The sequence below is a fragment of the Andrena cerasifolii genome, chromosome 15 (genome assembly GCF_050908995.1).
Source record: "Andrena cerasifolii isolate SP2316 chromosome 15, iyAndCera1_principal, whole genome shotgun sequence".
Taxonomy (NCBI): domain Eukaryota; kingdom Metazoa; phylum Arthropoda; class Insecta; order Hymenoptera; family Andrenidae; genus Andrena; species Andrena cerasifolii.
The window spans coordinates 1,062,471-1,087,855 of NC_135132.1; the positions used below are offsets into that span (position 1 = coordinate 1,062,471).

The 25,385-nt window shown below is 45.4% G+C and overlaps 3 protein-coding genes across 3 annotated transcripts; all 3 read right to left on the reverse strand.

Moving 5' to 3' along the window:
• Positions 1-1,011: 1,011 nt before the first annotated feature.
• LOC143377074 (uncharacterized) lies at positions 1,012-1,971 on the reverse strand. Its single transcript, XM_076827992.1, has one exon. The coding sequence runs from the start codon at positions 1,969-1,971 to the stop codon at positions 1,012-1,014; it is 960 nt and encodes a 319-aa protein (XP_076684107.1).
• A 1,449-nt stretch (positions 1,972-3,420) lies between these two features.
• LOC143377075 (uncharacterized) lies at positions 3,421-5,100 on the reverse strand. The gene has a single exon (XM_076827993.1). It carries the CDS (start codon positions 5,098-5,100, stop codon positions 3,421-3,423), a length of 1,680 nt encoding a protein of 559 aa, XP_076684108.1.
• Positions 5,101-5,176: 76 nt separating this feature from the next.
• Positions 5,177-6,214, reverse strand: LOC143377076 (uncharacterized). The gene has a single exon (XM_076827994.1). It carries the CDS (start codon positions 6,212-6,214, stop codon positions 5,177-5,179), a length of 1,038 nt encoding a protein of 345 aa, XP_076684109.1.
• Positions 6,215-25,385: the final 19,171 nt, after the last annotated feature.

Below are 25,385 nucleotides of genomic sequence, written 5' to 3' on the forward strand. Positions count from 1 at the left end.
AAACTCTTGAAAAAGCACGACATTAATCATTATTCAACGTATTCGGTGATGAAGGCCTCCGTCGTAGAACGTTTCAATCGAACTTTGAAGAACAATATGTGGAAACTGTTTACGCTGATTGGAACCTATAGATGGACCGATTCGCTATCGCGTCTACTTGCAGAGTATAACGCGTGTAACGGTTTCGACCGTGACGTAACGCTTCTTACAGGATTTCGGGATTGGTTCGAGTGGCGTGCGATAAAGAATTAAAATTCAAGAACAAGAATTTAACTTAATAGTGTTTATTCAGGAAAACACTTCTAAATCATACAACCAAACATAAATTAACACTTTATAATTTTAAAGGAATTATAATAATTAAATAGGTTGCGACTCTCGGTCGGTACTCTTTATTCTGAATGCCTGAGACGGCGTGTGGAGTGCCACTGGTCGGTCAGGGAAGGAAGGCACTTCAACGATGGACGGATGAACGTTTTTTATTCGGCACGTGGGCGTCGTTAACAAAGAGGACGAACACTCCACGGAAGACAGCACGAATAGACACGACTGGTTAACACGCAATGGTCCGAACAAGAGACGTAACACTTTGTACTATGCGCTAGGCTCGAGGGCTCGTGAACCGTTTTTGGTCTCGCTGGGAGCGTGGGTCGCTGTGCGACCAAGAAAAAGGGCGATTCCGTGCGTGCGTTGTCGACCAGGTGTTCGCAGAACTAACTGCCGGATTCTCGGAAGCGCGCAACGCTCGAATCCGGCAAAAACGCGTGACGTCGCCCACCGTCTTACCGGACGGTGAGTCACCGTGTTTACACGCTCTCGCACGCACATTTAAACCGGCCGATCAGCGGTCGCGCTGATTAGGCCGCAACATTCCGCCCGCCTCGGCCCGGGGATCCGGACCGACCTTGGCGGACGCCGATGCAGAGCGTCCGCCCGCCGTGACATTCAATGACGCTACAAGGTGGACCGGAGTGACGCGTTACATGAATGGCGAGATGGTACAAACGTTGTTCACGTCGCGGTCTCGTCAGCGGGTGCTGGGGCACACGGGAGAAGGACGACGCGAGTGACCGGCTTAAGGGATTCGCCCTGTGCGGTGCGAACCGTCACCACTCGCACGCGACCTTCCGGACCTGGGTGAGCGCGCGAGACGCGGCCGAGTCGCCACTGCGCTGGCGGGGAGTCATCGTCTTTGAGGACAACGACATCGCCGACGCAGAGGCTTCTCCCTGGGTTAGTCCACTTACGTCGCGGCTGCAGAGAGTGGAGGTAGTCCGGTCGCCATCGCCTCCAAAAGTGGTCACGCATTCGTTGGACGAGCTCCCATCGGGCCCGAAGCGACGCCGGACCGGTCGCCGATGCCAACGGGGGCAGCGCCAAAGGGGGCGCGCCGGTCACGAAATGAGCTGGGGTGAGCGCGATGTCGTCGTCGTTGTCCGACGCGGGAACGAGAGGGCGTGAGTTGAGACATGCCTCGACCATGCACAACACCGTTGTCAACTCCTCGTACGAGAGGGTGTGATCTCGCACGACTCGATGCAGGTGATGTTTCGCGCTCTTTACCCCGGCCTCCCACAACCCCCCGAAATGCGGCGCGGCGGGGGGGATAAAACTCCACGCGATCTCCTCAGTGGCGGAAAATGCGGCGAGCTCCGGTGAGCCCACCGCGACGCCGAGCTCCCGCGCGGCACCACTGAAATTCGTGCCGTTATCGCTGTATACGCGCTGAGGGCGCCCGCGTCGGGAGACGAACCGCTGAAACGCGGCGAGGAAGGTCGCGGTGGTGTAGTCCGACACCAGCTCCAAATGCACGGCCCGCGTCGACAGGCACACGAACAGGGCGACGTATGCCTTATGAGCCTTGTACCCGCGACCTTTTGCTGGGCGTGCCATTAACGGACCCGCGTAATCGATCCCGGTATTGGCGAATGGACGGGACGGCGAGACCCGCGCGGCGGGGAGGTCAGCCATGATCTGCGTCCCGGTGGTGGCGCGGAACCGGGCGCATATTGTGCAGCGGTGCACGATCGCGCGAACCACCTCTCTTGCCCGAAGCACCCAGAAATTGTTCCTCAGGACGCTGAGGGTGAGCTGGGGCCCACCGTGCAGCGCCCTGAGGTGCGCATGCCGAATTATAAGCGCAGACACGTGATGGGCCGGAAGAACTATCGGGTGCCGAGCGTCGTACGGAAGGGGGGCATGTTGCAACCTCCCCCCTACGCGAACCAAGCCGTCCTCGTCCACGAACGGGGCCAGCTGACGGAGCGGTCTGGCCCTTCGAACCGGGTCTCCCTTTCGAATCGCGGCGATGTCGTCCGCGAAGGCCGTGCTCTGAAGCCAACGGAGCCACCACACGCGTGCTCGCTGCACCCCCGACGGACGCGACCCCCCACCCCCCGCGGTGTCGCGACGGCACAACCGCGCGAAAGTCAGCACGCGAGCCGTAATTTGGAGGAGTCGCGGCCAGGAAGAGACGCTGTCCGGCAGCGGGGCCAACGGGCAAGAGGGGGGCGACGTGGTGACATGGGTCACCATCTTTCGCCGTTCTTCCTCGATCGGTCGTGAGTCCTCCGAAACCGGGACCGCTGGCCACGCCGATGGTGCCAGCGGAAGCCACCTCGGCCCCTTCCACCAGAGCTCGTGTTGGAGTAGGTCGCGCGGGTGCATGCCTCGGGATGCACAATCGGCCGGATTGTCATGCGTCGGAACATGACGCCATGCCGCTGCCGGCACCGTGGATTGAATTTCGGCGACACGATTCGCCACGAACACGTTCCAGTGGGAGGGGTGACGCTGTAGCCACGCAAGCACCACGCGCGAGTCCGTCCAGGCGTGCATCGACGAAGGAGGCCAGGGGGCCTCGGATGTTACCCGCTGCAAGAGGCGCGCAAGAAGGACGGCGGCGCTCAGCTCGAGTCGCGGAATGTTCATGGTCTGGACCGGCGCGACCTTCGTTTTGGCAGCAAGAAGAGAGGCGTGTGCTGCTTCCCCGTGTCGGCGAACGATCCTGGAGTACACGACCGCGCCGTAGGCCCTTGGCGACGCGTCAGCGAAGCCGTGCAGCTCGCAGACCACGACGGATGCGTCATGTCCGCACCAACGCGGAATGCGCAACGACTCCAGCAGGGGAAGGGACGAGACGTGATCCTGCCATCCCTGCAGCACGTCCGGCGGGAGCGGAGCATCCCAGTCCGAGCCTCGCACCCATAGGTCCTGTAATAAAATTTTAGCAACCACCACCGCGGGCGATACCCTACCGAGCGGGTCGTACAGGCGCGCCGCCACAGACAGGATGGTGCGCTTGGTCGTTGTGGGGGTGGAAGGGGGGCCAATCATGTATCTGAACGCGTCGGTCTGTGGAATCCAATGAATCCCCAGAACCGAGTGTAAGTCCGAGCCCTCCGGGGCACAGGGGACCGGCTATTCGGACGTGGCCGAAGTTGTGTTGTCTGGTAACAGGGAACGGTGATTGGCCGCCCACTTGCGAAGCACGAACCCGCCCCGCGCAAGCAGAGTGCAGAGCTCGTCGCGATCCGCGAGTGCCGACGAGACCTCGTCTGCCCCAACTAGAACGTCATCGACGTAAAATTGAGTCCTGAGAATCTGTCGCCCTCGCGGATATCGCCCTCCTTCGTCGGTGGCTAGCTGCTGGAGAACCCGCATGGCTAAGTAAGGCGCGGAGGCGGTGTCGTAAGTGACGGTCCGGAGCCGAAACGTAAGGGGCGCTCCCCCGGGGCGACGGTGCCACAAGATGCACTGGAGGTTCGAGTCGCTCGGGTGCACGAGGATTTGCCGATACATTTTCTCGATGTCGGCCTTAAGGGCAAAGCGAGGGAGGCGCCACTGGAGAAGCACAGCCAGGATGTCGCGCTGCAGCTTCGGGCCAACCAGCATATGGTCGTTGAGGCAGGTCCCGTTCGATGTCGGACTTGACGCGTTGAACACAACGTGTAGCATGGCGTCCGCGCCGGGGGCTCTTTTCACCACGGCGTGATGGGGCAAATGCAACAACCGTGGAGACGAGTCGGCCCTCTGCGGAACGGCGACCTCCTCCATATGCCCGAGTGCTTCGTATTCGGCCAGGAACGCATGACACGACCTCTCCAGCGTCGCATCCCTTGTGAGGCGCCGGTCGAGCGAACGCAAGAGGGCGGTCGCGCGGGACCGGGACTCGCCGACATCGACCGGATGCCCGGACTTTAGCGGGAGTCGGACGACGTACCGACCGTCCGCCCGCCGCGAATGCGTGCTGACGAAATGCTGCTCGCAGCGCGCGTCGTCTGGAGCGAGAGTCGTTGGCACGGTTGCCTCCTCGACTTCCCAGAATTTCTGGAGCAACGCGTGGATGTCGTTCTCCGCGGCCACGGGCTGGGCCGTGACGTGGTGCACTGCACCGGCGGCGGGCGCACGACCGGTTGGCCCGGAGACAATCCACCCGAAGATCGTCTTTTGAGCAATCAGGGCCGAGGGGGTGCCCCGGCGCAGCCCGGGGAGCAACAGGGCTCCGAAATAGTCGGCGCCGACGATGAGGTCAATCGGGCGACGTGTGGACGGGTCTGGATCGGCGAAGTCCAGGCCGGCGAAGTCCCTCCGCTGCTTGTTCGGAGTCCATTCGGGGAAATAGTTCGAGACCTTCGACACTACGTGGGCGGTGATGGCGACGGAAGTCCTCGACGTACCAGATGGCGGCGCCAAGGTCATCCTCACCTGCGACTGCGAGGCTCCCAATTTGCTGTCCAGAGCGCTGACCAGGTTGGTCACTTGCGGTTGGCGGGGGAATCGCAGCGTCTGGACTACGGACTCCGACAGGATGGACACCTGTGCTCCTTGGTCCAGTAACGCGCGGATGGTCAGCAGCTCGCCACCCGATGACCTCACGCCGACAATCGCGGTGGCCAGCAACACTGGCGCTCCATCCGTGGGCGTCGGCGACGTGACAGAATTGATGGTAGCCGCGGTCGGCTGATCGGTACTGGCCGACGGGGTTGCAAGGGCCTCGTCGGTACCGTTTGGCGGTTCGGTGCCCGTTGGATGGAGCAGCGAGTGATGCCGCCGACTGCAACGCGAACACGTGGCTGTGACGGGACAGGACAGAGCCATGTGGCCGGGCACGAGACAGTTGAAACAGATGCGCTTATCCGCCGCGACTTCGCGACGGTGTTCGGGGCGGAGCGTCTTAAATGCCGTACACCGGTACAGCGCGTGTCGAGCCGCTCGATGATTTCGCATCTTTGGTGCGCTCGGGCGCGGCGGCTTCCTGCGCGGGTCGCGAAGCCTCCAGCGACCGAATTCGCGTCTTCATAAACTGATCGAGAGTCGCGTATGAGGGGGGGTCGGTACTGACGCCAAGCGAGAGCTCCCACTCCTCCATGAGCTCCGGATCGAGCTTCATCGTTGTCAGAGCGACGATGATGTCATCCCAATGCTCGGTGGGGCGGCCTAGGTTCGCGAGGAGGGAGAGCGCTCGGTTGATGGGGGCACGCAACCGTCTCAACTCCGTGGCCGACACACCGGCCATCGGCGGCAAGGTGAGAAGGTCACGCAGGTGTGCCGAGACGATCGCTCGCTTGTTTTCGAATTCCTGCGTTAGCAGGGCCCACGCGGGCCCGAAATTGGCCTCGGTGATTGTAATGTGGGCGATCGTCTCGGCCGCCTGGCCCTCCACCGCCGACTGCAGATACTGTAGCCGCGTCGTGTCGCTGAGGGTCGCGTTGCCGATGACCAACGACGTGAACAGATCGCGGAAACTCGGCCACTCCGTGTACTCACCAGAGAACTTAGGCAGGGCGATGGTCGGGAGGCGCGCAAGGCCTCTGCTGAATCCCTCCTGTGTCCCATCCGACGATCCCGACGTCTGCGGCGATTGGAAGGACTTGATAATTTCCCGGAGGAAGTCCCGAGCAGCCCAGTATTCGTCCTCGGCCCGAGCGAACTCCTCTTGTGCCACGAACGGGCACGCTGACCTCTCGGCGTCCGGAAGTAGGAGCTCCAGCTCCAGATTGAGGGCCTCGCACCGATTCCACGTCTCGTTCAATTTCACCAGACGGTCCTCTGCGTTTTCCTCCGTGAACTTCGCCTTCCCCATCTTCTTGAAGTTCGCGAGGAGGCGAACGGACCCTTGCAGCAGCAGGCGAATCTCCTTCACCAGCAACTGCCATTTTGGAGGTGACGTCTGGCTGATCTCCTTATCTCCATCCCGGTTCGTTGAAGCCATTCTTCAGGGCAATCCGGCCGGAAGGACCATTTTTGGTTTCGCTGGGAGCGTGGGTCGCTGGGCGACCAAGAAAAAGGGCGATTCCGTGCGTGCGTTGTCGACCAGGTGTTCGCAGAACTAACTGCCGGATTCTCGGAAGCGCGCAACGCTCGAATCCGGCAAAAACGCGTGACGTCGCCCACCGTCTTACCGGACGGTGAGTCACAGTGTTTACACGCTCTCGCACGCACATTTAAACCGGCCGATCAGCTGTCGCGCTGATTTCGGCTGCAACAGGTACAAAGAAATAAAGTTGATCGTCTTGGGTTGCGACTCTCGGTCGGTACAAAAGAACGCCCGTTTGATCGATCAATTTAATATATGTAACTTAAATGACTAATAATGACGTCTTAGTCGATAGAATGAATTAGATTATGGATAGTGACTCTCGGTCAATATAGAAGGATAATAGGTTTATGTAGTAGTTTAGGATTTAGGAATTGAATATGTTAAGTTGAGATACGTTTTAAATTGTTCTCCGTTTCATCAGGGGCAGGTTTGCCACCTGGAGTGATCTCAGTCCTACGTTGCTCAGGAGTAATGTACTAACCTGAGAATAAGAATTAATAACTTTGCTTCAACTAACTAAGGGGCCTACAAGGCGGCTTCCACGGCCTGAACGTCTCGTCAAACTTAGCGACTATGGCTTTGGTTGGGACGCTCGACAGAACCGAGGGGCCTACAAAGCGGCTTCCAAAGTTGGAGCATTAATTTATGTTGGGATCAGCTATAAGCTTTAAATGATACTTTTACATTGAATAATTGAAATAGAATTCTCGACTGGCATCGAATGAACCGAATAGAATGGAATGAATTTCTCTGGGCTATCGTGCCCGTATTTATACATGTTCTGGATTTTGGGAGCGCACCAATAGGAATGGAGTTCGACTATAACGCGTCAATCATTCTCGACTCGCTCGATCTGTTCTCCAGCCAGTCTACAAATCGACTGGTTAGTGCGCAGGCGCGCGTGGAACGCTCGGTTCTCCCACTCATTGCTATGCATATTTCTCTGCTCTCGATCCTTACTCTCGTCGATCCGCCGATCGACTGAGGATCGCGCATGCGTTCGATTCTCCCACTCTTCATCACTCGATTCTCTCTTTCATCGCACTCGCGTCTCGCGATACTCTGAGCTAATATTAATATTAATACTAAACACACCTTATAAAAGTAGGAATAATAAGAATATAATAAAAATATAAGTATTTAAGTGCTTATTAATTGGTTTTATTAACGCGAAAAAGAAAGGCGCAGTTTTGGGGGTTTGTTACAACTCGCCGCCCGGTTTAATCTCTCGTCCTCGAGAGATAGGGTTTTGGGGTATGACATTTCAAAAGGGTCAAGTGGAGGGCTTGGGCTGTTGTTTTTTTCGTCCATATATTCGAATTTTTGGACATTATCATCATCCACCATCCGTAATCTTTTCCCAGTAGTTGGAGGTGGTGCATGTCCGGAGCCGAAGAGGAAGATGTATTTCCATGCTCGTTGTCGAGGGTCAGAGGGGGATAATTTAACATAATCGCACCAATTGATTTGAGGAATGTTTATTTTACTAAGGTTTCGCCACCGAGTTTCTATTCTTTTCGTCTTTATTCTTTTAGTGCCTGCACGGCGATTCGTCATTTTTATAATTATTCTGAATTTTGAACTTGTGAAAATTACTTTGCAATTGATCCTTAAATGGTCCGTACTGATCGCCGTCGATTACTATTCTGCGCGCAATATTGATCATCTCGATATTGTTTCCTCATCTCCGCGAGCTGTTCTCTCGCGACCCCTTTGTTCTCCCCTATTAATGAGATTGATTCGGGGATTCACACGGAGACTTACTACGCAGTTTGGATAAGAAAATAAAATTTACGATATTTTTTTTTTATTTCGTGATCACTATTCGGTGATCACATTTAATGCACCTCCCTGACGGAGGATCTCATCATCATCGTCGTCAAAATTGAAATGTGCCTCAATGCACTCCGGGCATCTTCGCGCATAATAAACCGTGTATAATGTGTAATTGCACAATTGACAATCTCTATATGCTAGGGCACTTGTTTCACGCGTCAGAAGATGATTAAAAGCCAGGGGGTAAGAGAATCTGTGGTTTTCTGGCAGTCGCTCGTAGCATCCCCGACAAATTTTCCGTTTAAAAATATCATAACGGTTTTCGTAAATAATTCCCGGCCCTTGGAGGCAGACCAACCGCATTAATTGCAAATAAATCGTTGGATACTGCTCAGGCAGTATCCCGTCGAATGGTCCATAGTACTCCTCGTCCATTTCCGTTGGACGGAACGCCAAAGAATGAAATACCGGCATGCTTTAAAGTCGAAGAAAAAAAAAATTTTGCTTTATTAATCTCGTTAAATTATCAAAATAATTTATTCTTCCGATTCTTGTACTCACTTGTCTTTTCTACTATTGCTACACTATCACTTTCTATTACATTTATTTCGGTTGTTCCGATTTGAAATCTCAATGCGCACTAAATTTTTAAATTTGATCGGGTACTAATTAATACCGCGGATCTCCCCACTTTTCAAAATCACGGTCCCACACTGTTACCAATCTGATTTCGATCCCTAGTATTATTATGATTTGGTGAAATGTAAGCCTTCTTAATCCTGTCTTGATGTACAATTCTGGGGAGACGGGGACTAATTGCCAGTTTCACGTTATTATTCTCGAGAACGTCCATAATCGTGTACGGTCCGTCGTATTAATTGCTAAATTTGTTTCTTTTTTATTTTAATAGCATTACTTTTTCACCTCTATGGTATTGGACGGACGATACTTTCCTATCGTAATAATGTTTTTGTCGAAATTTCGAGTTTTCTAAGTTGTGCCTACCTATTTCGCGAATATGTATCAATTTGTTCATCAAGTTATCGATGAAATCTGGATATGTGTTCAGTGAATCATTCCTTGTCATGCTAGATGGTTGTCTAGCTTTTCTTCCGTAAATGAGTTCATATGGAGTATATTTTGTGCTTTCGTGTACACTAGTGTTGTAAGAAAATATTGCCTGTGGCAACCACTGGTCCCATTGTCTTTCTTTTGTTATATAATGTTTTAAATATTCGATTAATACATGGTGGCTTCTTTCTAGTGAGCCATTCGATTGGGGATGAAATGCGGATGTTTTATATTGTTTAATATTGAAGACTCTTGCAAATTTCCTCATAAGAGAGCCGATAAACGAAGAGCCTTGGTCTGTCAAAATTGCTTTGGGACATCCGTATTGACATATAAAGTTCTTCGTAAATGCTTCAGCTATTTCTTCGCTCGTGAATGAAACTAATGGTATGGCTAATGAATACTTAGTCAAGTTATCCTGTATTGTTAGTATGTAGCTTTTTCCTGAACGGGTATAAGGTAATGGCCCTACGATATCCATAGACACTTTGTCAAACGCGTCTAATGGTGTGTCTGTTATCACCATTGGTTCTTTTGTCTTAACACGCACTAATTTTTGTCTCTGACAACTCATACAGGTTTTAATAAATTGTTTAATATCTGATTTCATATTTTTCCAATAGAATAGACTTCTAATACGATCATATGTCTTTGTTACTCCTTTATGGCCTCCTACTGGTGATTCGTGATTTTCTTTTATGATTGTTACCCTATCCTGTTCCGTAGGTAATTGTATGGTTCCGTTACAAATCGTTACTACAATAGTGGTCTGTACAAATTTTAATTTAATTATATACCTTATTTTCTCCCATAATGTATTGTTTCCTTCCGTAGATAACGATATTTTTTTAATTCTTCTTTCTATAAGGTTATGGCACAGGTTTCCTAATACAGTGGCATACGTCTGTATTGTCGGAGAGTCCGGTATTACCATTCCTAAAATTAATTGACTTCCCTCCGAAATCCTTATTACATTTCCTACTTCGAATGAGGTTTTTGAGGTTAATTTAAACATCTCTCTTTCTTTCAACTCTATTCCTGTCTTTTCTATTGGATTGCCTTCCGTATTAACAAATATTGCTAATGTTTCTCTTCTCATCCACAAGTGATCATTTATTTCAGTAACCTTGCATTTAATTGGGATTTCACTCCTTATCTTTGGTAACCCTCTTTGTTTGGAGTTCTTTTTCCCTGGTTTATTAGATTTAAAGTTTTTATTTTTAGTGTTTTTAGGAAGTATTTTATAATTCCCGTCTCCTTCTTCCTTTAATGTTAATGGCGATACTCGTACCGATACTGTTCCCCTGGATTCTGAGGTTTTTCCTTTTTTAGGGGGGATGAGCTTGATGCTGCTGCTGCTACTGCTACAAGAATTTATTTTAAGAGGATCGCGATATACGTGGGTTTTGGGGACTTCCACTCCCTCATCGATTTCCATTATCTAATCTTCGTTAGTTATTCGCTGATTTGCAATCGGTTTGATTTTGGCTCCACATTGTCCTTGCTGATTCGTGGGTGACATTATATCGACTTCCATTCCGGATGGTCCTGATCCTTCTTGATTAACGACTGATTTAGGGGGAGGATGTACCTCCACTGACACCTGAATATTCCTGTTTACTTCAAAACTATCTGTTGACTGTTCGGTCCTTTGGGGCTCTTCAACTAACAGTTCTCTTTCCTTCGTCTTTTTTTGGACTGATCGACCTGACGGTGAGGTCGTCGTAGTCTGATGTTTCCGTTTCAATTTTCGTTTGAATTGGTAGCCGTCTATTGTTGGGTCATCGGAGTCGTCTGAGTCATCGGCATCGTTTGCATCACCTGGTCTTATTCTTTTCTGACTTGGTCGACCTGACGGTGAGGTCGTAGTGGTCTGATGTTTTCGTTTTATTTGGTAACCGTCCATTATTCGGTCATCAGAGTTGTCTGAGTCCCATGAAGAAGCATCTCCCTTTGGTTGTTTTAATGGTCTTGGATTCCCAGATTCTGTATTGGTGGTCATTTGTAACCGAGTTCGTTTTTCGCTTGCTTGTAGGGGAAGAGTAGGTATTGGATTCCTTGATAAGGCATCAGCATTGGTATTATATTTCCCGGGCTTGTAAATAATTTCGTAATCGTACTCGGCTAACCTAATTTTCCAGCGCATCAATCTTGAGGTTGGATTTGCTAATTTATGCAGCCATTCTAGTGGTTTATGATCCATTATCAATTTACACCTTTTGCCATAAACGTAGGGTCTGAAGTGTTCCATGCCGTACACTAGTGCAAGTAGTTCGCGCTCGGTCGGTGCATATCGTGTTTCGGCATCATTTAAGATTCTGGAAGCATATGCGATTGGAAGATCCTTTCCAATTTCTCACTGACTGAGAACGGCTCCCACGGCGTATCCGGAAGCGTCCGTTGTAATAATGAATGGATCGTCAAAATTTGGATATTGTAATACAGGTTCTTTGCATAACGCGTCCTTTAATATCTCGAATGCTTCTTATTGTTTATTCTTCCAAATGAAGTTATTATCTTTTTTTGTTAGATCTGATAATGGTTTAGCTATTTTTGAAAAGTCTTTTATGAACCTACGATAGTATCCTGCCAGTCCAAGGAATTGTCTCACATTCTTTATTGTTTTTGGTAATGGAAAATCTTTGACAGCTTCTAGTTTTCTTGGATCTGGTCGAACTCCATTCTCGCTAATAACGTGTCCCAAGTATGCTACTTCTTTTTTTTAAGAATTCGCATTTATCTGGCTGCAGACTTAAATTTGCTTCCCTAAGTCGTTTCATTAACCTTTCGAATTTGACTGCATGCTCTTGAAGTGAGCGAGCGTAGATTACTATGTCGTCTAAGTACACGAATAATTCTACACCCTGTAGTCCGGTAAGAACCTGATCCATCAATCTTTGAAATGTAGCAGGGGCATTCTTCAATCCAAACGGCATTCGGTTAAATTCATAGTGTCCGTAAGGAGTGGAAAATGCTGTTTTATGTTTATCATCTGGATGCATCGGGATTTGATGAAATCCAGAAGCCAAATCGAATACTGAGAAATATTTGGCGCTACCAAGTTGATCCAATATGTCTAATATATTCGGCAACGGATACGCATCTCCTATCGTTTCGTCATTCAATTCACGGAAATCAATTACTACTCTCCATTTTTTATTTCCTTTACTGTCTGGTTTCTTCGCGACTATCCATACCGGAGAGTTATAAGGAGAAGATGAAGGTTTAATTATATTATTTTTTAATAACTCGCGTATTTGTTTATTAATTTCTTCTTTGTGCACTTGCGGGTATCGATACTGTTTAGTATTTATTGGGGTATCGGTTTTCGTAATTATTCTATGTTTAATTGCGCTCGTGGCCTCTAGTCCTGTTCCGGGGATGTGGAACCTATCAGAATAACGCCTAATTAATATTTCTATATTGTTTCTCTCTTCAACATTTAAGTGGTTAGTACGGAGTAGCTCTAATACATGTTCGACATGTTCTGGGGTTTCAATAATTTCTGGCATCTCTACTTCCTCATAAGGTTCTAATTGAATGGGTGGTATCGCTATTGTTATATCCTTAGTGGATGTATTAATAATATAAAGATTAGCTAACCCATTATTATTGGTAACCAGAGCTTTTCCCATAAGAATTTTAGGATGTAAATTTAACTTAGGTACGTATCCGGTTTTAAGATCTGAGGCTAGAACTTTAACTTGCACTTGGCATCTTGATCGGTTCGGTATAACTACCTTGCAATTTTCGAATGGTAAAATATAGTCTCCTACTACTACAGCTGATCTAGAATAGTCTATCTTGGCTCCAATTTCTTTGAAAAAGGTTATACCTAATAATCCATCCTGTGCGATAGGCATTGTTTCGACAACATGGATCTCTATTTCTTTGTTTAAAAATTTGATTTTAATATATCCTATAGTAGGAAGAATACTATTGGCTATTCCTTTTAATTCGTACACAGCATCCGTGTAGATTGGAATTTCAGGAGAAATGACTTCTTGTTTAATTACGCTCAGGTCAGCACCTGTGTCTATCATCATTTGGATTTCAGGCTTGTTAAATTCCGGTCCTGATAAAGTGAGATTTGGTGATTTTCCAATTCTTAACATCTGCAAATTAAGTGCACCCTGTCTTTGTGCCGGAGTTTCCTGCGTATTATTTGGAACTTTAGACGTTCTAAATCTAGAATCTATGATCTTTTCACGATTTCTGTTATTGTTATATATTCTCTTACGGCATTGTTCAATAGTATGACCTTTGATTTTACAATATCTACATTCTATTTGCGATGCTGGTCGCGGTACTGAATTACGTTGTTGATTTATTCGTCTACATTCCTGAATAGTATGTCCCACTCGTCGGCAATGATTACAGAATTTTGGCTGCCAGGATATTTGCGATATTTGTTTCTCGGGGAGTTGACTACTACAATTCATTGTCGTATGACCATAACCAAAGCAGTTAGTACATCGCACAGAGTATGAGAGACCTTCCGCGAATCTGTTTCTCATTAAATTTTCTTGATTTTCAGCCTCGGCTTTGATCGCGGCACTAATAGTACTATCCAACTCGGCGAAATCAACTGTTCGCATTCTCGCGTAAACCTCCGGTCTCAATCCCGTCAAAAATGTCCGAATAGCATTTATTTCCGCAATTTGATTATACTGCGCGACATTCTGGGGAACTTCCGTTTCATTACACGTTTTTATTTGTTGGAGGATTTCTGAGACACGACTACTTTAATCGACAGTTGCTTCGTTCGGCAGCTGAGCGACCCTGGACAAATCTCCGTATAATTGAATCGACGAATACAGTGGGGCAAAGCGAGAATTTAGTATTCTAATTAATTCATCTATGGTGTTGTAATCACCATTCAAAACAACTCGTGAGGCTTGGCCATATAATTTATTCTTAATAATCTGTACTACTCCATACTCGGCGTTTGGTGCGACCATATTTTTCGCGTTTTTGCAACATTTTGTGTATTGGTACATTGAAATATTTCGTGCATCGAATGCCGGAACCGTATCTGCGGCATCTCTAATTCTAATCTGCGGGTGACGCATATTTTCCTGGTCTAAATGCAGGTTTTGCAGTTAGGCTGCCACCTCGTTTATAAGATCACGTTCAGCCATGATTGATCTTACTTCGCAATTGTCAAAGAAGAAAAATTCTCGTTCTTCGCTATAGGAGGGTTACTCCCTTGCCACAAAATTCGCGATTTTGCAAATCTACTATCCCACCGCTGCCACCAAAATTTGCTACCTGTAACGGTTTCGAGCGTGACGTATCGCTTCTTACATGATTTCGGGATTGGTTCGAGTGGCGTGCGATAAAGAATTAAAATTCAAGAACAAGCATTTAACTTAATAGTGTTTATTCAGGAAAACACTTCTAAATCATACAAACAAACATAAATTAACACTTTATAATTTTAAAGGAATTATAATAATTAAATAGGTTGTGACTCTCGGTCGGTACAAAGAAATAAAGTTGATCGTCTTGGGTTGCGACTCTCGGTCGGTACAAAAGAACGCCCGTTTGATCGATCAATTTAATATATGCACAGACGAGGTATAGAATAGACCTATCAAGCAATGTATTTTTGTGTCGCCGGTTTAGGGGGTGCTAGGACCCCTTGCCATTTTAATGTCGCATGCAACGTTACCGGTGAAGTCTCAAAACAGATTGTAACGCTACGCGTGGTAGGAACTAGAATTAAGCACGAGTAAAACTAGTTTATGTTTTGAGAGTCAATGCCCGCGATTTACAAATGTTTCTGTTAGAGTAACAATTTAAAAATCGTCTTATGAACATATTTCGTTCAACGGAAAAGAACGGAGGAAGAAAATAAAACGATATCACATTCGTCTTTTAACCTTGCTGTCCTATTCCGGTTTATTTAACGCAAAACAAATTTATTTAACATACAAATTTATATAAACAACAACATTATTTGTGGAAGACATGCTTTCATGATGTAACGTGGAATACCTCGCAAAGGAATTGTAACTTTGTATATTTCAATAAAATGCTGAAGCAGAGAGGACTTTAAAAATTGTGAAAAACTCAACAGTTCCAGTATCTCGCTGAAATATTCCAACTTGCACTTATTCTTCCATCTTAACACTATATTCGTATTCTGGGGTTCGGTAGGAACAATCGAACAACATTTTAAGTTACATATTTTATTCTTACATTCTACCATAGTATTGCAAGTTAAAGAAATTCTTATATACGACTAGAATATTTGACAATCGCAGCCATCGGCTCGGTTCTCACCGATTACCAGGTCTCACCGCGAGGAGGTTGCTGCGCTTGGAGACCCGTAGAGAGATAGATGGAATCAAAATTCCATCGATCTCCCTGTACATGAAGCCTACTAAACCAAAGAGATGGATGGAAACAAAGTTCCATCGATCCCTTCGGTTTAGATATAGAATCTAGGGAACTGCCAAGCAATCACTCGATTAAAAGAAATTCCAGGAAAGAAGGAAAGGCGAAGGGTAAGCATGAAACAAGTATTGGACGGCGCAGTTCCTACCACCCTGCTGTCCAAGTCGAAAGGGAAAAGCGCTCGGCGCCTCCCAGACGATTCCTGTTGCTCCGATGCGACTCGTCAGGAGCAAACACTTGACCTGACTCAAGCCGTCTAACACGGAGATTGAGTAATCGAACCGGGTGACTTACGCAGGCAGTGTACCAAAAGGTGCACCCCCTACGCCCGAAACTTTTCCCTTTGGACAAGAACACCAAGGGATGAAACTGATCCACCCATACCGATTCCATGCTCAGTCACTTGCTTCCGGAAACGGAAGCAGCGGTAACCTCCTCATCACAGATGAGGAGCCAATAAACGAACAACAAAGTTAATGATTTAGTGACTGCTTGGCAATTTTACATGGGACCTTAAATACTTCATACTATAATAAATTAGCCTAGGCTTCCTTAGATGTCTTCTTTCACTGTCACTTTGCACGATCACTTTTCACTATCACTTTCCACTAGTTTCTTTTTAAATATATTGTGTTATTAACTCCATTCCCCGAGTAACGGTGAACCTGAAAAGCTGAAACAATGAACTACTATATGTTAGTAACGGTGTGGTCGGCCTGGAAAGAAATTAAGGAAAAGTTTATTGAGTTGGAGACGATGGAGATAATTTCGACCAACAGCAGAGCACGCACGAGCATGCAAAACCACCGCAGAGATAAGTACTTGAAGGAAAGAGCAGAGAATGTAGACCCATCGATGAGATGCATGACAGAGTGACAGAAGTCACAAAAAACCATCGAAGACATAGGCGAGATGAAATGAATCAGGGAAAACCATCGAAGACATCGACGAGATGATATGAATCAGGGAAAACCATCGAAGACATCGACGAGATGAAATGAATCAGAGAAAACCATCGAAGACATCGACGAGATGAAATAAATCAGGAAAAACCATCGAAGACATGAAATGAATCAGGGAAAACCATCGAAGACATCGACGAGATGAAATGAATCAGAGAAAACCATCGAAGAAATTCACGAAAATGAAATAAATCATTTAAACCCATCGAAGAAATGCATCAAATAAAATAAATCATGCAAACCCATCGAATAAATACACAAAATAGAACGACTCGCGCAAAATCCTCGAAAGTATGCATGGAAATAGGACAGATGATGGAAAACGACCGAAAAAATCAGATTTGACATTCGCAAAACAATAAAATTTTAAATGACTTACCGAACCCCAAAATTTCATCAGCGCCAAGCGAATAAACGAACCCAGGCCAGAGGGGCGAGAGGCTGGCGGAAGAACCAGGGTTGAAATCCTGACCAGGTCCCCAGCAAGTTCAGCAGTTCCGAATGGTCCAGGTGGCTCGGCAGCTCCGGGGGGGGGGGGGGAGGAAGAACCAGGTCCCCAGGAAGTCCAGTGGATCCAGGTGGCTCGGCAGCTCCAGGGGGGAGGGGGAGGAAGAACCAGGGTTGAACCCCTGACCAGGTCCCCAGGAAGTCCAGTGGATCCAGGTGGCTCGGCAGCTCCAGGGTTCCCGGAGGTACTTCAAGCCCGGAGGACCGACGACGACTGAGTACATGAAGATCTGTGAGCTCCTTATGTAGACTTCGAGGAATGATGTCCCCCGATCAAAACAAGGTCGACGGTTAGTTACAATTGCGAAATCCAGCGAATTCTTCGGCAAAAATGGATTTTCGGCTAAAATATCCATTCCAGTGGCTATTGCTGTGACAAATAATGTTAACAACATTTACACTAACCGCCCAGTAGAAATTATTATTAACTATAATCGATAGAACTCGAGATATCAAGCAATTTGTAACATTTGGCCTTGGATTTGCAAATGATTTTCTGCGCCGACTGAATTCTCTTTTATTCTCAATGTTTAATCGTTCGATACATTAATGTTAATGCTTATACATATCACGTAGTATTATTTATAATGTATAAATACGTTTTAGTTGAACTTAGTGTAAGTGAATAGTTGCAGGAATATTTGGAGAAATATGAGTGAGATACTTGTTTCTCCCCCTTAGTTACTAACATCGGCGAAGTATAGGCTAAAACGATAGACCTATCACCTTATGGGAATTCGCGTTCACATCACTAACACGTAGAGGCACGGTACTCTATGAAACACTTTTTGGCAGGCACAGGCACTGACTCTACAATCGCGTTGCACACGATTACAAAATCATTTTCTGTTTTTAAACATCCTTCAGTTTCTGAAAAAGTCTTCTAAGTAACGGGTATATCTGAATGGAATCCTGTTAAATTAAAAGGCCTCCCACATGGTCCAGTAATCGATGAAATTGATGCGCGAATTGAGAAATCACGAGATAATATGCACTATGCCATGCACACACTTCACTGAACCGATGAATTTCTCAAGGCTAGACAAACTTTTAAGACACTCATGCATCATGCAACTTTCTGCGAGACTTTTAAAATTAGATTTTACTGTAAATTTCAGTGTTGGCGGTAAACTAATATTAGGGGCAAACGGAATCCAATTATTATTACTTCACTGGAATGATTAAACAGTGCATTAGAAACTTGTGGGAATATCAGTAACAGTGTGAATTTTTAATACTTTTTTCGGCGCACGATACGTGAAAGGGTTCGCAAGGGTATGCAAAGTGCTAATAAACAATGTCATCTTGCAATTTATAGCTTGCACGGGCTTTGAAGAAATGCCATTTCTGAACGCCATAGTATCTTGATCCACGAAATGGATTTTCGGAGAGAAATCCGCGTGAGTCGTTGACCAACCGAGCCAAAGCATACCGTAACAAAAGCCTACCCTCTTATGTCAAACTTTCTCTCTAAACAAGTCACACGTATACAAGTACGCAACACCTTTCAGCATTTCAACACATTTCAGAGTAGTTGCTGAGTTGGACGCTGTTCATGAACAGAGGTCGCTAAATTCAGTCCTCAAATTATGAGTCGGTAACACAGATTGGGTGGCGACACGAAGTCCCATAAGGTGATGGGTCTATTCTATACCTCGTCTGTGATATATGTAACTTAAATGACTAATAATGACGTCTTAGTCGATAGAATGAATTAGATTATGGATAGTGACTCTCGGTCAATATAGAAGGATAATAGGTTTATGTAGTAGTTTAGGATTTAGGAATTGAATATGTTAAATTGAGATACGTTTTAAAATGTTCTCCGTTTCATCAGGGGCAGGTTTTGCCACCTGGAGTGATCTCAGTCCCACGTTGCTCAGGAGTAATGTACTAACCTGAGAATAAGAATTAATAACTTTGCTTCAACTAACTAAGGGGCCTACAAGGCGGCTTCCACGGCCTGAACGTCTCGTCAAACTTAGCGACTATGGCTTTGGTTGGGACGCTCGACAGAACCGAGGGGCCTACAAAGCGGCTTCCAAAGTTGGAGCATTAATTTATGTTGGGATCAGCTATAAGCTTTAAATGATCCTTTTACATTGAATAATTGACTGCTTGAAATAGAATTCTCGACTGGCATCGAATGAACCGAATAGAATGGAATGAATCTCTCTGGGCTATCGTGCCCGTATTTATACATGTTCTGGATTTTGGGAGCGCACCAATAGGAATGGAGTTCGACTATAACGCGTCAATCATTCTCGACTCGCTCGATCTGTTCTCCAGCCAGTCAAAAATCGACTGGTTAGTGCGCAGGCGCGCGTGGAACACTCGGTTCTCCCACTCATTGCTATGCATATTTTTCTGCTCTCGATCCTTACTCTCGCCGATCCGCCGATCGACTGAGGATCGCGCATGCGTTCGATTCTCCCACTCTTCATCACTCGATTCTCTCTTTCATCGCACTCGCGTCTCGCGATACTCTGAGCTAATATTTATATTAATACTAAACACACCTTATAAAAGTAGGAATAATAAGAATATAATAAAAATATAAGTATTTAAGTGATTATTAATTGGTTTTATTAACGCGAAAAAGAAAGGCGCAGTTTTGGGGGTTTGTTACACGCCAGAACACGAGGGTTATCAACCATCCCGTTCAATATTTTGTACAGAAAAGTCAGGTCAAAAACTCTCCTCCTATGCTCGAGGGTCCGGATATTCGCACTGCTCATGATCTTTATAAGCTAAAAGGTGCAAGAATCTGTGCTGAACGCTCTCAAGTTGAGCCCTATATTTATCCCAACGCGGCGCCCAGATAACAGATGCGTATTCCAGGTGAGGCAGCACAAGGGTAAAGTATAGGTAACGCAGCGTGGAAGGATTCGCGAAGTCAGCGATGTTTCTGTTAATAAACCCAAGGGCTTTATTTGAGACGGCAACGATATGTGGGATGTGTTGGATAAATGAGAACGAAGAGTCTATAAGGACACCGAGGTCACGAGCAGTATCTACACTAGATATCTGAACACCTGCGATTTGGTAGGGATAACGTGAATAGTCCGATTTACAGGCAATTTCATATGATTTTGATCGGATAAACATAAGGTATCCATTGGTATCACTTCCATATCGAAACGATAAAGAAAAAAAAATATTTTATTTCTGAAGTAGGTATAAATCCTCGGCCGTAGACCCTTTCAAGTGCGCTCGAACCAAAGTGGGACTCTGGACGCTGCGCGGCCGAAGTTTGGCCGCCGCCAATGGCTACCAGTCGCGGTTGCCGGCTGCTGGACGCGGCTAGGAAACTCAACCTTAAAGAGCCCTGATGGGTATAAATATAGGCCCGCCAGTAGCAGTCAGCAGAGATCTTCCAGAGAGATCGTCCTAGAGACATCCAGTATCCGAAATTCACCTTCTTGTGCACCCAGGGTTCCATATGATATTCCACTCAAATGCACACTCTGAGAACTGAGGCGGTCCGACCAGGCACCTTGGATACCATCTTAGGCAGCTCGACTAGGCACTTAAGCAACGTGGAATCTACAACTGAGGCCGCCTTCGACGAGGCAACTTGGCTCCCATCCTAGAAAGCGTGGACCAGCTGATAGGCAACTGGAAGCTATTCAAACCATGTGAAGAATCCATCGGTATCACTTCCATATCGATACGACCAAGAATAAAGAATTTCTTAATACGCTGTAATGAATATTTCACCTTCGACTGTGGGTCGCCGACCTCGATTCGCTGCGGTCGGCCAAGGATTCATACCTGTTTCAGAAAAACTGTATAATTTATTCTTTATCGTATCGATATGGAAGTGATACCGATGGATTCTTTACGTTTTTCAAATGAAAATTATACCAAATTTCATGTAAATCGGACTATTTTTAACGAAGTTATGGAAATCAATTTATTATGAAGATTCCTTAATTACAATCCGATTTGTGTCGTTTTTTGGACCATTTTCATCGGGAAAACATAAGGAAACGATCCACGTCACTTTCGCCAAGATCCGATGCGAAATGTAGAATTTTTTATTCGCCACGTCTTAGGGGGCAACATGGTACGGCCCCCCCTGGTCTCGAGGGTAGAAGTCCTCGAAACCCATTGAGGCACGGCTTATCGACGGCGTTGTGTCTGCAGTCTTGGCTTTCCAGGATCGGCTGCCAGGCTCGTCGCGCGCCTCAGATTCATCCGCACTGTCGGAAATCCTGATGCGCGCAACGAGCCTGGTTTCAAGTATCGTTTCTTCCTTTTCTAAGTACCTTTTCTGTCTCATATGTAAACTCTTCTGGATTCGAGGTTTGCGCGCGGGCAGGAGCGTGGTGCTTTCTGGCGTGCGGGCAGGAACGTGGTGCTTTCTGGCGCGCGGGCTGGACTGTGATGCTTGCCGGGGAAACATTTGGACATTTTTTAAAGTACCCTTGTAAAATTTTGCAGTCGTTATAACTGAGTCATAAACCATTTCCAGAATTTATAGCACCTTCAGGTCAACCAAATGTAGCTTCCTAAAGACAGATGTTTCAGTGTACCCTACAGTAACAGCATTTATGATAGCCTGGTATATCGAGGAATTTGAGATACTTTTCGCGAACGTATATCGCGATCGTGTCTTGCCGATCGTTTCGCAGATCGATGATATACATCGAACAAGTAGTACACAATACACCACTGTGGTGGATCGTGTAAAAAGCATGTGGAGTCGACGTAGAAATGGGAGCCCGAACTCGCTATCTCTAAGTAGTGACGGGTACGACCTTCTGGCCCGCGCGAAGGGGCGCCACGATGCGGCTTCACGTACTTTGGCGGGCCGCGCGGCGTGTGGCGCGCCGGCCCGCGCGCCGGACTGCACGCAAGACCGTCCGTGTAAAGGTTGAGTTTCCTAGCCGCGTCCAGCGGACGCGGCCGGCGGTGGCGGCCGGCGACCGCGGCTGGTAGCCCTTGGCGGCGGCTAAACTTCGGCCGCGCAGCGTCCAGAGTCACACTTTGGTTCGAGCGCACTTGAAAGGGTCTACGGCCGAGGGTTTATACCTGCTTCAGAAATAAAATAATTTTTTTTCTTTATCGTTTCGATATGGAAGTAACACCAATGGATTCCTTATGTTTATCCGATGAAAATCATATGAAATTGCCTGTAAATCGGACTATTATTAACGAAGACAACTTGAAACGATATAAATTTATCTTTCATGGAATTTCCTTCATATGGTCCGCATTACGTCGTTCGTGGTGTCAGTTTCATCGGCGAAACATAAGGAATCCATTGACGTCGTTTTTGCAAAGATCTGATGGGAAATGCGGAAATCCTGGACATTTCTGACTTTTTAATGATATTCGAACCCTTTCAAGGGTCGAAACTTATAACATTCGGTGAGGCACTGCGAGGGTTTGACCTCATCACGGGGTACCATACGGCATCTAAAGAGATGTGTCAAAGGACAGAATCGCCCTGTATGTAGTAGTAGAGTAAAATACAACCTGCTATGACATCCAACTAAATAAATTCTACACCAAGAAGGCTCGAAGCTATTATAAAATCAAAACGCAATCCCACAAATTATTAAAACATTAAATATTTAGGTAGTTTATTTCCATAGTTTATTGAGCTTTTTTTTACTGTACGAATACTTACTGCACGTCTATTTCTGTACGTTTATCTGCTTTTATTCCTTTTTTTTTAATGTTAAGGGGAATAAAAATTTGTTTATACAAGATCAATTCTACAAACATTTAAGAATATTTATTAATCATCTTTTTCTGTTAGATTGTAGTACTGACATGGATTTACAAATATTTACTTTAAATTGGTCGCTATACGAATATTTTTGACACTGACTGTATATAAGTACCGAGGCCTCCAACACGCCTCCCGGAAAGACAAGACACAAGAAGAAATGGGGTAGCAGTCCGCTGATTGCGCGTGGTCACGCCTGCGTCGTCCTCCTTTTAAATTAAAGACGGATCCCTTATCTCTCGAGTATCGACGTACCCGCGCACGAATATCAAAACAGAAGGATCCGCGACGTAATGGGTGCAAGGAAAGGTGGGTCATAGGGAGAATGTGTGTTAGTTACGAGTGTCTGAAATGTCGACGAAATTACAGTTTTTGTCTGTGGAGGACAAAACATTGATAGAGGATATATCAAATTTAATATTGTGTCCTTTATGATTGCAAGGAGCGAAAGAAAGTGTTCGGAGAGAAGTGTAAATTATATTAAACAGAACAGGTAGAGTATTCTTCAATTATACTTATTGCTTTATTATTGCTAATTACATTTATTTATTCTTTCATCATACATGTATGAGGCACTTAGAACCACAGAGATGCCTGTGACATTTTGTAAACTTTTCAGTTAAGAGCAGGAATAAATAATATAAGTAATTTAACGTTATATTAAAATATCATTTAAAGGCTAGAAAAATTTACAGCTAAGCAAATAATTGAAAAAAGTTCGTGCCAAAGGTATGCAAGTGATTTATTATCTCATACGCTTCAGTATAAACACCAATTACCATTGGTAACGAGAATACGAATATTAGTACGAAGAATTTCCCTGAATCTGTTGAGGGACGATAAACTCAATACAGTTTTAATAATATCTTACATCAATATTGGTATTCATAACAAACGCATGACGGAGCAGTGTATTACAGCGATGCATTGTCGCAAAAATTTAATTTGCATTGTTTCTAATGCACCTCCTCCCAACAAATACGTTACGTTACGGCAAAACAGATGCGGCACGTTGCCGCGTACATGTAATTCATAAGATGGATTCTATTATATAGGTACGATAAAAAATTACACTGTTACAAAACTCGAAATGTGCACGAAAGTTCGTGGAAATCAATAAGCAGCGACATAAAATCAGAAAGTATTATACGTACATCAGAACATAATATAAATATATATTTAAGATAATAAAATAAAATATTATTTTGTTATGGTTTCATATTGCCAAGGAACTTCTCCAGCAAGCGAAAGGAACCAGTCTGCGAAAGCGTTACGAATGTCAATAGTTTGTTTATTCAGTCTTGCATAGCATCTTGTCTTATTTGTTTTCAACGCTAATGCTTCATCTGCTACTAAAACATTTGGCATCGAAATGTCTGTGCATGGGAGAGATTTAGTAGGTGACACAAGCAAGATCGGATCACCAGTAACCGAAGCTTTTCCCCCAGCTTGTCCCTCCATAGGAACTGCCATATATTATAATATACTTGTGACTAGCATCTACAACTGCCATCAAAATAATGAAAAATGTTCCTTTATATAATTGTAAAATGCTGATCCAGAGTTTTTGGGAGCAAATATATACACATGTTTGCCATCCACTGCGCCAACACATTTCGGGATATTTGACTTTTTGATAACAGTTGGTTCGTTTTTTTTTCATTTTTCATTATTAAATTTTGACGGCATGAGCGTATTACGGATCGTGTGGAAAATTTGTTGGGCGATATTATTTACAGTTGCCTCTCCAAGACGAAAACTGGAGGCTATTGCTCGAAAAGACAATAGTGGACAGAAGCTAAAACATTATTTAAAATAACTAAAAATTAATTAAAATAAACTAATACTAATTTTGCAATTGAATAATTACGTACGTAAATTCAAAAATCATTTTTCAATATACAATTTGGTTGTGACGTTAATATAGAGTGGCTCGCATTAATATTCGGACACTTTTTGAAATTGCATAACTTTTTTAGAATTGGTCCAAACAACTTGAGATTTTTTGAAAAACTAGAAGGATTAGTTTGCTAACTGACGCGTTTCGTCGGTTTGAAAAAAATGTGTTTGGTTGGAACAGCGCTAAGAATAGTAAAGGTCAATTTTTAAACTTTTTTTCGTGAGCGTGTAATGAAAATTAAAAAAAAACCGTTTGTAGATTGCAGTAAGTTGTATACGTGCCTAAAATTTCATCAAAATCGGTTAATCTTGCTCCGAGCTACAAAAACTTATTAAACTTATTCTGATTTGATACTTTGACATCGATCTTTCATGGGAAACGTAAATGATTTTCGGACAAATTATATGTTAACTAACCCGACTATCCAATGTATAAACAATTAAATTAATCAATTTTTGATACACAAACAATATATAGTTCTAATTTTAAAAAAAGTCAATGTACCTATCTGTCATGCGTGCCATACTTGGTGAATTGTTGAAAATGTGAAATTATTATGTTCTAACGCCTCTTTCCACACAGGTGTGTTGCCATTCCACGGCCCCCTCCGGTGAATTAAAATATGTTATAAACATATTGCGGACGTCGAACCCCTGTGCACTTCCAAATCCTCCTGTTCTAACCAATGGCATCATATTGTTGCTT